Below are 10,876 nucleotides of genomic sequence, written 5' to 3' on the forward strand. Positions count from 1 at the left end.
TTGGGGGTTTTGTTTTTTTTTTTTTTGTTTTTTTTTTTTTTGACTTGTTTTAGTTTGTTTTGTGATGTAATTGTTTTAATCAGCTTCAAGTCCCTGTGACCAAAAGACCTAACAAGAACAACTTAGAGGAGGAAAAGTTTATTTTGGCTCACTGTTTCAGAGGCTCAGTTCATGACCAGCTGACTCCAAAGCTCTGGGCCTGAAGTGAGATGTGACATCATGGCGGAAGGGTTTGGAGGGGGAAAACAGCTCTCAGGACATGAGAGCCAGGAAGCAGAAGAGAGGGGGGCGGGAGCCACAAGGAAGATGAACCCTTCCAGAGCATGTCCCCAGTGATCCAGCTCCTCCAGCCCTGGCCACCTGCCTACAGTTACCACCCAATCAGTCCATTCAAACTAGGGTGAACTGATTAGGTTACAAGTCCCATCATCTACTCATTTCTCCTCTGAATATTCCTGTGTTAACAGAAGCTTTGGGGGGACACCTCATAACCAAACCATAACAACAGTGATAACAATGGTACTCCTGCCTATTTTCTCTAAAACATCAAAGCTTTTGCTTTGTGCCTTTTAATTTTTCTATTCAGCTTACTAAGATTTACGACTATTTTACCTTCATTATGGCTTGTAACTTCTGTGCTATGAAACTACCCAATTTGTTCTGCTTGAATATTTGGCCTTTGGTTCCATGCTGCCTAACGTTGAGTTTGTTGGTTTGGTTTGTTTTCATGTTGTTTCTATTGGCCTGATGTAAATTTTCCATCCTTTTAACTTTTCTAGGTCATTTGACATTAAGTTGTCTCTTGAAAGGAGAATGCACGTGGCTTTGCTCTTTCATCTAAACTGACACACTTTGTGTTCAACCTATTTACGTTTTTTACCATAAGTGATATGTTTGATCTTAATTCTTTTAGTTCTTGTTTAACACTTCCCATTTCTCAAATGTAATGGTGTTGTTTCTTGTCCTTCATCCTTGCTATAAACCTATTTATCTCCCCCTCCTAGATATTTGGGTGGAATATATCCATTTTTACTTCTACCTATCAGATTCACTTCTATGTATAAAATTTTAAAAGTTTTCCTGGATTTATATTTTCTAGTTAAAACAATACACACACACACACACACACACACACACACACACACACACACACTCACACACACACCATTGCATTCTTATGTATGATAAAGAAATCAACAGCTTTATTCTAATTCCTCCTAAGCCAGGCTTTTACTTCCTGTTGAGACATTTCTTAGAGTAAGTTTTCAAAAACAAATTTCAGGACCCATTATTGTGGGTGATATACTTCCTAAGTTCTTGCATATTTACAGAAAAACTTATGGTTTTTTTCTTCTTATTTTAGTATCACCTGGGTGTGCTTATATAATCCTCAGATAATAAACACTTTCCTTCAAAAAGACTATCAATGTTTTCTCCCACTTAATTTTATGGGGGCATCCAAGGTGAGTCTTATTTCTCTTTATTAATAAGGAATTCATTTTTTTTTCCTGAGAGTCTGTCCTCTTTTTCAAAGTTTCTTCACACAGCCTTGAAATTCAAAAGTCCCATCAAGATATGCCTAATTAAACACGCCAGATATCAATGGCATCTATGAATCTATGGTCTCCAGTTTTTCTTCAGATCAGGAAAGTTTTCTTTTATTATATTTTTGTTATTTCTTCTGTTCCGTTTGTTCCGGGATCTTTCTCAGTCATAGCAACTATTTTTATTCATATGATATGTATATTGACATATATACATACATGTACACACACGTACACACATATTCATATCTTTCTAACTTCCTGATTTCTGGGAGAACGTTTCCATTTTTTATTTCACAAATTTTATCTTCTTTGCTACTTCTTATCTCTTCCAGCTCCTTTTCTATTTTTTTTCCTGACTCTTTCCCTCCTATCTTTTCATCGATCATACACACATCTGTGATCTGGTTGATTAGAGTGTCACCTGCTCAGCTCTAGAGGGCTACTGATAGTCTCAGGTACCCCAGCACCCTTCAGATCAGACACGGTCTCACTCCCCTGAATCCCTCTATGTTGAATGCTCACTGCTCTGGGTGGTAGAAAACAACCAGAACTCTGAGATACAAGGATGGAGAAGGATGTGGGGAGAGCTTCTGAAGGGCCTCCTCTATCATGCTGAGGAATTTGGACTCAACAAAAAAAATAATGGAGGGCTGTGACTCAGTGGTAGCACACTTGCCTGGCATATGTGAGGCACTGGGTTCAATTCTCAGCACCACTTATAAATAAATAAAATAAGGGTCTATCAACAACTAAAAAATATATTTTAAAAAAAATAATGGAAAGCCATGAAACTCTCTCCCCTGGACAGATACGCCATCCGCAGGACCAGTGACAAAGGCCAATTCTTCCGCATAACCAAACAGGGGCACATTTTCAATGAGAAAGAAGTAGACAGAGAAACCTACCCCTGGTATAACCTGACTGTGGAGGCCAAAGAACTGGATTCTAGTGGTGAGTGTCCCCATCTCCAGAGGTTTCCTGCAGCCCCTGGCTCTTCTCTTTTTCCCTTGTTCTTTCAAAGCTGGTATCATCTGTCATTTGGGGTCTGTAGAGGTATTACAAGCTCCTTGCAAAGCATCCCTGGCTGGGATGCTATCAAGCTTCCATGGCTGAGTGTGGTCCTCGGGCCAGCTGTATCAATGTCACCTGAGACCTTGCTGGCAGTGCAGAATCTCAGGCCTCACCCCAGACTGAATCAGAATCTCATGTGTACAAAGAGTTTGAGAAGCACTGTTATAAAAACAGGCTAAGTAGATGTCTCAGTGATGAGCATCGCCTGCTAAACAGAGTTTCCCGGGACTCCCCTCTCGATGTTCTGGTGCAGTGATCAGAGATGGGGTCAAGGGTGAGCATGTAACAAGAACCATGTGGTGATTCTTATCATCAAGGACATTTGGTAAACTCTATTTTTTGTAGGGGGAAGGGAACAGTATTAGCACCAGTTAATGGGTTTAATTCAAAACCTGAAGCAGTTTTCAACTCAAGATTGTTAGATTCTCCAAAAACTGTATGACTTCTGACAAATGGAGGTTCAGCGTGACCTATATGAGAAAATCACAACCACCCTCAAGGGGAAGGATAGATATTCCCGCTAAACCCAGGTCCCACTGGTCCCAATAATATAATAATAATAATATATTATTCAAATAATAATTCACCCCCAGAGAGAGGGTGAATTATTATTTGAATAATAACAATTACTTATTAAATTACAGGATTTTAATGAATTATGTTTCTTACTCTATTTTAATGAATTATGTTACTTACTCTAATTATTAATTTTGTTGTTGAAACTTCTTTTAGAGGCACTTAGGTTGCTTACCTTTTTGATATTTTATAAGTAATACTTCAGCGAACTTCCTCTTGTGCAAAGAGTTACCGGCCACCTCCTCCACATTTCTTCCATCCAGAATGCTACCCCTATGGAGCCCTCTTCCTGAAAAAGAGGGGTTTCCACTCTTTTTCCATCCCCCAGGGGTTGGCATGAGCTGAGCCCACTTTAGTGACCAATCCTCTCCCCTGCAGGGGTCCCCACAGGTAAAGAATCCATCGTGCAGGTCCACATTGAAGTTTTAGATGAGAATGACAACGCTCCGATGTTCGCCCAGCCCTATGAGCCCAAAGTGTGTGAGAATGTGGCCGCCGGCAAGGTGAGTCTGGGTTGGGCCGAGGGTGAGGCAGTGCCCCCCTGGAGGCCGGCTGAGGGGCAGACAGCCAGCTGCAGTTCCACTGAGTTTCCTGCACTCTGTAACAACAGCTCTGAGGGAAAGTAATACCATCCCCATTTTGCAAATGAGAAACTGAGCCTCAGACAATGTCTGAAGTGTAGATGAAGAGCCGGGGTCAGGGGTCAAGGACAGTGGAGGAAAGAGTGGCTTTGTGGAGACCATGTAGGTCAGGGTTGCAGGTGAGAGGCAGCCATGCTCAGGTCTAAACCCAAAGTCTCCATGCCTGAACCCCAGGCCACTCCAAAACCACACTGACCATCCCCCATCTCCCATACTCCAGCTGGTTGTGCAGATCTCTGCAATAGACAAGGACATAACTCCACGGAACGTCAAGTTCAAATACGCCCTGAGTACTGAGGACAGCAACTTCACCCTCACGGATAATCATGGTGAGCAACACAGCAATCAGCAGGCTTGTGACAGGGTCCGGAATGGGGTTACTTGAGTTCTTGAGGCACCAGAGTCGAGGACTAAGCCAGAAAATGGGGGCAGTCCCCCCACAGGGATTTTTATGTTACAGGACATTTTGTACAATTTCCACTACATAAATCATACAGTGGTCAGAGCCGCCTTGACCAAACTGCCACATCCACGTAGTTTGCCGTTCCCCTCCAAGATGCTCTGGCCAAGAGGGGTACAGAATAAAGAAGGGGGTGCAGGCAGCTAGGTCCATTCACGAATGAGTCAAATAATCGCTCTCCACACGGGGTGGGGGGGTCTCTGTGCCTCAGAAAGATTTCAGATCGCTCTACCACATGGAGCTTTGAGATCTCTCCCAAACAGTCAAAACTGTGACGCTTTCAATCCCAAGAATATCATGAATTTTGTTTTAATTCAGCTACAATGACTACTTACCATCAGGTGGCCCTAAACAGGATCTGGTCCACCAATCACAGCACAGCACAGCACATCTGACCCACCAATCAAAACCCAGAGGTCAGCCACTACGAGGTCAGTAGTGGCTGATCAGAGCTTCTGATGGATGTGCACTTACTGCAACGATGATGCTGAGCTGACTTAATTCTAGTCAAAAGTGCAAAGGTTTTCATGACCTTATCTGCAACTTCCTCAGGAAAAAAAAAATAGAGGAAATCCTCCTAAGGTTTAAATAAAGCAATCCTTCACCCAGGATCTTCAGGGGAGGTGACCTTTGCCGTTCCTTATTGAAAAGCCTGTGAGGACCCCTATATTGAAAGAGCCCACTGACATCCCCTGTCAGTGAGGAGCAGACCCAGAGATCAGCCACAGACCTGTCTTAAGAAGCCTCCTGAGGGATGAGGAGGGGATTATGTGTTGACAATTAATGACAGACCATTCAACACTTGGCTCTCTTTCATAAGAAGTAATGTGGCAAAAATACCATTCCTAATGTCTACTTCAAATGCACCTGGGTAGGACCTGCCATGGGGTAGAAGTTTAAATTCCACCCTAAAGACACATGCACCCAGAAGGTAAGATCCTATGGATCTCAGGTTCAATTACACATGAACGTCCTAAATGTCAATATCCCTCATTTCTCCCACAAAGTGCCAATGGCATATCATTTACTTTTTATTTAGACTTAAGACTTCAATGTAATTATGAATAATGAAATGTAATTGCCTTGCATTTGAAAAGTCTTGACTTTCAACTGGTTTCCTGAGCATGTCCACCTTGTTTGACTTAGTAAACCCTCTGACCATTGGCATCACACTTTCCAGGAACGAGAGAGAGAATGAGAATGAATGTGTTTGTGTGTGTGTGTGTGTGTGTGTGTGTGTGTGTGTGTGTAAGCTCCCTGGGAGATTCTTATGTAGGAAACCAGTGGAGCTAGGAGGGGAAGCCAATATTTAGACAAAGCATATTCCTAGTTGTAAACTGACCAGAGAACCCTCAATGGCAAATGCAATCATCCTCTCTCACTGCTGGGGATCAGGATATCATTTTTGCTATTGTAAATCTCCTCTATAACAAAGGATTCTCTAAGATGGCAGACACAGGTCTAGGAGTTAGCCCAGTGCTAAAAGACTTTTTAAAACTTTACTTTTCCTGATTGCTGTGGAAGCCTGAAGCAACACAGTAATTAGTTAAGCCAAAGAGAAAGTCCCCTGCTCTTGGAAAGGGGTTTGGAGATAAAGAAGGGGACTGGCACATCAGTTGCCCACAGGATTTTAAATTCCAGATGAACCACTCTTCTCAGCTGGGACCATGCAACTGCCCAAAATATCCCCTCTAGGAAGGAACAGGCCTGTGCTCCAATGGCTGGAAATGAGACAGGGAGACACTGGGCAGAGGAGCAGTCCAGGCAGCAGGGGGCTAGTGCAGTTGAGGAGGGCTCCCGTGTTCCATCATGCAAGGGGGTGGACTCTCCTAGAAACAGCCTCATTCTATCACCTTGGTGTTTCCAGATAACACAGCCAATGTCACAGTCAAGTATGGGCAGTTTGACCGGGAACGTGCCAAGATGCATTACCTGCCCATACTTATCTCGGACAATGGGAACCCGAGCCTGACCAGCACCAACATGCTGTCCATAACCGTGTGCAAGTGCAACGAGTGGGGAGAGTTCACCTTCTGTGAGGAGGCGGCCGCCCAGATGGGCGTCAGCATCCAGGCGCTGGTAGCCATCTTCCTCTGCATCCTCACCATCACAGGTCAGTGCCCAGGGCGTGGGGAGGAAATACTGAGGGGGCTTCACAGAAGCCAGGGATCCGGGCTCAGTCCTGCATCCAGCCCACAAGGAAGCCTGGGCCAGTGCACCACCCTGGGCCTCAAGTTTCCATGTGCAGAATACTGGGATGCTGAGTTCCACCCACCTGGGTACTAAGGTGGGAGGACAGCACAAGGAAGAGGGGAGGGTGGGGCAGGGCTCAAGACCCCTCCCCACTCTTCAAGCCAACTCCTTTTCAAAGTAGCTTGGACCTGGATGTAGCTCAGTGGTAGGGCACTTGCCTAGCATGTGTGAGGCCCCAGGTTCAATCCCCGGCACCAAAAGATAAATAAAAATAAAAATCTCTAATTACACATTCACTCATTCAACATCATATACGTTTTGAGCACTTATTGTGTGCCAAGCACTATTCTTGGAATTTATTTACATAAAACCTATTTTAATTTAAAAAAAAATTTAAAAGTTCTAAAATGGAACATTTGAAAACCTCCAGATTGTCACTGGAGATTTTCTTTGCTTTTATAGAATTTCTCCTCAAACTTTGATATTTATCTGTTTTTTGTTTTGGGGTTTTTTTGTTTGTTTGTTTTTGTTTTTGTTTTTGTTTTGTTTTGTGTTTTGTTTTTTTGGTTTTTGTTTTTTTGGTTTGGGCTTCATAAGTTTTAGGAGTTTGTCTTAGTTTGGGTTCCCCAGAAGCAGGAAGCAAACCCTGGGCCAAGGATTTGGGTGCAAGTAGTTTATTTGGAGATCTCATAAACAGGAGGGGGACTGGAGCAGACAAGGAAGACAGTCCATAAAGAACCAGTTGTCACAGAAATTACCCATGGCCATAAGCTTTGTCCCACTGAAGGAATAGAAAGCAGCATGGAGTTCCCTTAGCACCCTTCCACAGGAGATGGGGAAGTGATGCCAGTCACTGAGGGCTCCTCCCAAGGGGGTAAATTCTCCTATACTTCCCCTGCCATCAGATGAGCCCAGGGTCAGTCCTACAAGAAGCCAGTGGGGGATCAGGTCAGCTTTGCACCACAGTGACAAGGACTAGGATGCTGTGGGGCACCATGGTATATGCTTCAGGCCTTTCCTGATAGTGGCTCCTCTGGGTGTGCCCCACCCCTGGCTTCCATGGTACACAGTCCAGACCCAGATTCTCCCTCAAATAATGCCTAATAATAAGAACAAAATGGCATTGCCACCACCTATAAAATTGCATTCAGCCTCATAACCACCCTCCCCAAATATAAGCAGAGCAGAAAAAAAAATCATCATTTCCATTTTACAGACAAGAAAACTGATGTCTCTCAGGACATCCAACTTCCCTTATGTATAGAAGAGCTTGTGAAGTAACTCAAGGGGAGCAGGACAGAGCCCAGGGTGATGACCTGACTTAATTTTAGGAACTCCCTGTACCATACGGTCCACCCCCTTCTCAGGGATCTTAGACACTGATAAGGCCACACCCCTCAGAGTTTCCACCAGGGTGCAGATCCACAGGACTCAAGGTGGGTCGCACAGCCTCCATGAGATCAGTTTTCTTGACTTTAAAATAGAAATAGCAATTCCTACATGAAGTGAGATCATATGAGAATGTGCCCAATATAGTCCCAAGCATGTATACAGTAGGTGCTCAATAGAGTGGTGGCTGCTGTGCAATGAGTATCACGTCCGCCAGCACCACCATTATCCATTATCATCATCACAGGCTCATCAAAATAATGACTCAGAAGGTTTGCACTCAAAATTCCAACCCTTTCCCCACTTCTGCCCCAACCTCCTGGCCTTTTGGAGATGACATGGAAATATTTGCCACCCAGGTATGAAGAGATAGGAAATGAGGATGCAGGTAAAAAGGACTGAGACAGGCAGAAGAGAATGAACAGGCTTCCTACTCTGTTCACACCACACCACCCACCGCCCTGTCAAGAGCATGGGGGAGGGAAGATGACTATCCCATGGGGTGGGGTGGACCCCCCTGGTGCCTGGACCCAGCCAAACCTACATTGGCCCAGCCCTGGAGGTATCCTTGGGAGTCTGGGCTGGCCTTGGAATCTGCAGCGAGGCCGGGGGGAGCAGGTGAGTGGGGGTGGGGACACCGGGCGCTGAGTCTGGTCTGATGGCCCTTCGCTCTTCTTGCTGGCCGGCAGTGATCACCCTGCTCATCTTCCTGCGGAGGCGGCTCCGGAAGCAGGCCCGTGCTCACGGTAAGAGCGTGCCAGAGATCCACGAGCAGCTGGTCACTTACGACGAAGAGGGCGGCGGCGAGATGGACACCACCAGCTATGACGTGTCAGTGCTGAACTCGGTGCGCCACGGCGGGACCAAGCCCCCACGGCCCGCGCTGGACGCCCAGCCGGCCGTCTACACCCAGGTGCAGAAGCCACCGCGGCTGGCTCCCGGGGGACACGGCGGGCCCGGGGAGATGGCCACCATGATCGAGGTGAAGAAGGACGAGGCGGACCAGGATGGCGGCGGGCCCCCCTACGACACGCTGCACATCTATGGCTATGAGGGCTCCGAGTCCATCGCCGAGTCGCTCAGCTCCCTGGGCACTGATTCCTCTGACTCAGATATTGATTACGACTTCCTCAATGACTGGGGTCCCAGATTCAAGATGCTGGCGGAGCTCTACGGCTCCGACCCCCGCGAGCAGCTGGTGTATTAGAGGTCATAGCCCTCTGGTCCTGGGGACCCGAACCCACTGCAGCCCAGGCCGTTCAGACACCAGGCACCAAGCCTTCCAAGTGTGGCCCTGACTTTCCAGTCCAGCACCCTCTCTGGTGGGCACCAAAGACCTCACCATCCCCAGGGTAGCAAACTCCAGGTCTCTGAAATATCTAGGAGCATATTTCAGTGATGGCTACCCCCAAATGCTGGGAAAGTCAGTTCTGGGCTTGGCCCCCAGACCACACATCTAACCCAAAGACTTATTCTGGCTCTGCAAAGCTGCCAAGCAAAGCATATCGAGCTCAATAGCTGGGAGGTCTTCCCCAGAGGTCCCTGGGGAAGTGGGCTGGTGAGATCCTGGTGACTGTCTGCCTGGTGACAGGGCTGGATGGCATGACCTGTGGGATAAGACTCTCTGCAGCCCTGTTCCAAAGGAGACTAAGCCTGTCCATCATGCCTGCCCTCACCTGCCTGCTGTGACTCCCTCATGCCTTCTCAGTGCCCCACCATTCCCCAGCCCCTCCCCAGGCCTGACAAGAGGAAAGAAGGGGCCACCTGGCAGCTCCTGACCTTGGGTTGAGGTGACCTCACTGGCCTGCCACTCCAGTAACTGTGCTGTACAGAGCATTGACCCGGTCAGCCAAATTCAGGGAAGTGGCTTGTTGAACCTGAAGCAACTGTGAATTCATCCTGGAGAGACAGTGAAGACTAAGAGTGACAGATCATAGGGTGAGGGCCACCTCCATTTACCCACCATCTCCGGAGGGCATCTGGTGTAGGTGATACCCCAACTTGACACTCATCCACACCCACCCAGGCTTGCCTGTGAGGGGGCAGATGTTTCTGGAGCCTACGAGCTCTTCCTGTCACTGCCTCAACAGGTCACACCGAGTTCCCCCTTTATTTTCTCCGTCTACTTATCTCTTGATTTAGAGGCAACCAAGATGTGGCCCTCAACAAGTCTGGCCAATGTCCAAACCCAAATGTGAGTGTATGACAGAGCCATGCCATTTGCCTTTACGCTTCGTGGTTGCCACATCTCAGGGAACTGACCCCCAGGCACACCCTGCGGAAGGCGAGGCCCCTGCCCTGCCCGAGCTTGGCAGCACCTGTGCATTGCCCACTTTAAGCTGCGTGTGGAACTTTTCACTGCAAACATGCCTTGTGGAAGTGGCGTTCAGATGAGGAGAGGGACAAGGGAGGACACAAGCTCTCCAGCCCACCCTTCATCACAGATCAAGCCTCCTTCCCCTGCAAGGCCCCTCACACTGCCAGGCACTGTAGGTAACACTGACGTCTTTTTAAACCAATGATTAATTTTTCATAATTATTTTACTAATAATACTTACAAGTTCGTAGCCCTCACAAACATATAGAATAGGGTTGTTGCATAATAAGCAGGTCGCTATTTAGGTTAACAAATTTAATTCAGGATTTTTAGTTGAATAAACAATTCTTGTAACCTTCTATCTTCTGTAATTGTAGTAATTGCTCTACAGATAATGACTAGATTGGCCACACTGGTGAATGAGACGTACTGTATTTTTTTTTATACCTAAATAAAGAAAAATCTTGAATTTCTTCTTCCTTTTCTAAAGCTGGGAGAGCTCATGTGAAACAAATACACGTGTGTGCACACATGTATATGAACACTTGCACACATACATGTACACGGGTACACATACAACTGCCACCGCCATCATCAAAGGAACCTAGTGGGCTTGCAAAATGGATTGCAACAGAAAATAACAAGGGACACTGAGTCCAGCCTTCTCTGCCCAGCACCCTCC

General features: G+C 46.5%; 1 protein-coding gene across 3 annotated transcripts in view; it reads left to right on the plus strand.

Moving 5' to 3' along the window:
• Cdh5 (cadherin 5) overlaps window positions 1-10,553 on the plus strand; it is a 36,280-nt gene extending 25,727 nt beyond the window's left edge. For 2 of the 3 annotated variants that reach the window (XM_026392627.2, XM_026392628.2), the window contains exons 8-12: window positions 2,356-2,498; window positions 3,573-3,697; window positions 4,056-4,164; window positions 6,163-6,408; window positions 8,567-10,553. In XM_026392627.2, coding sequence (XP_026248412.1) covers window positions 2,356-2,498; window positions 3,573-3,697; window positions 4,056-4,164; window positions 6,163-6,408; window positions 8,567-9,084 — 1,141 coding nt within the window. In that variant the 3' untranslated portion in view covers window positions 9,085-10,553. The remainder of the gene's footprint in view (window positions 1-2,355; window positions 2,499-3,572; window positions 3,698-4,055; window positions 4,165-6,162; window positions 6,409-8,566) is intronic. The other variant, XM_026392629.2, reaches the window with a different exon arrangement.
• Window positions 10,554-10,876: the final 323 nt, after the last annotated feature.

This window comes from Urocitellus parryii, chromosome 15, assembly GCF_045843805.1.
Source record: "Urocitellus parryii isolate mUroPar1 chromosome 15, mUroPar1.hap1, whole genome shotgun sequence".
In the NCBI taxonomy this organism is placed as follows: domain Eukaryota; kingdom Metazoa; phylum Chordata; class Mammalia; order Rodentia; family Sciuridae; genus Urocitellus; species Urocitellus parryii.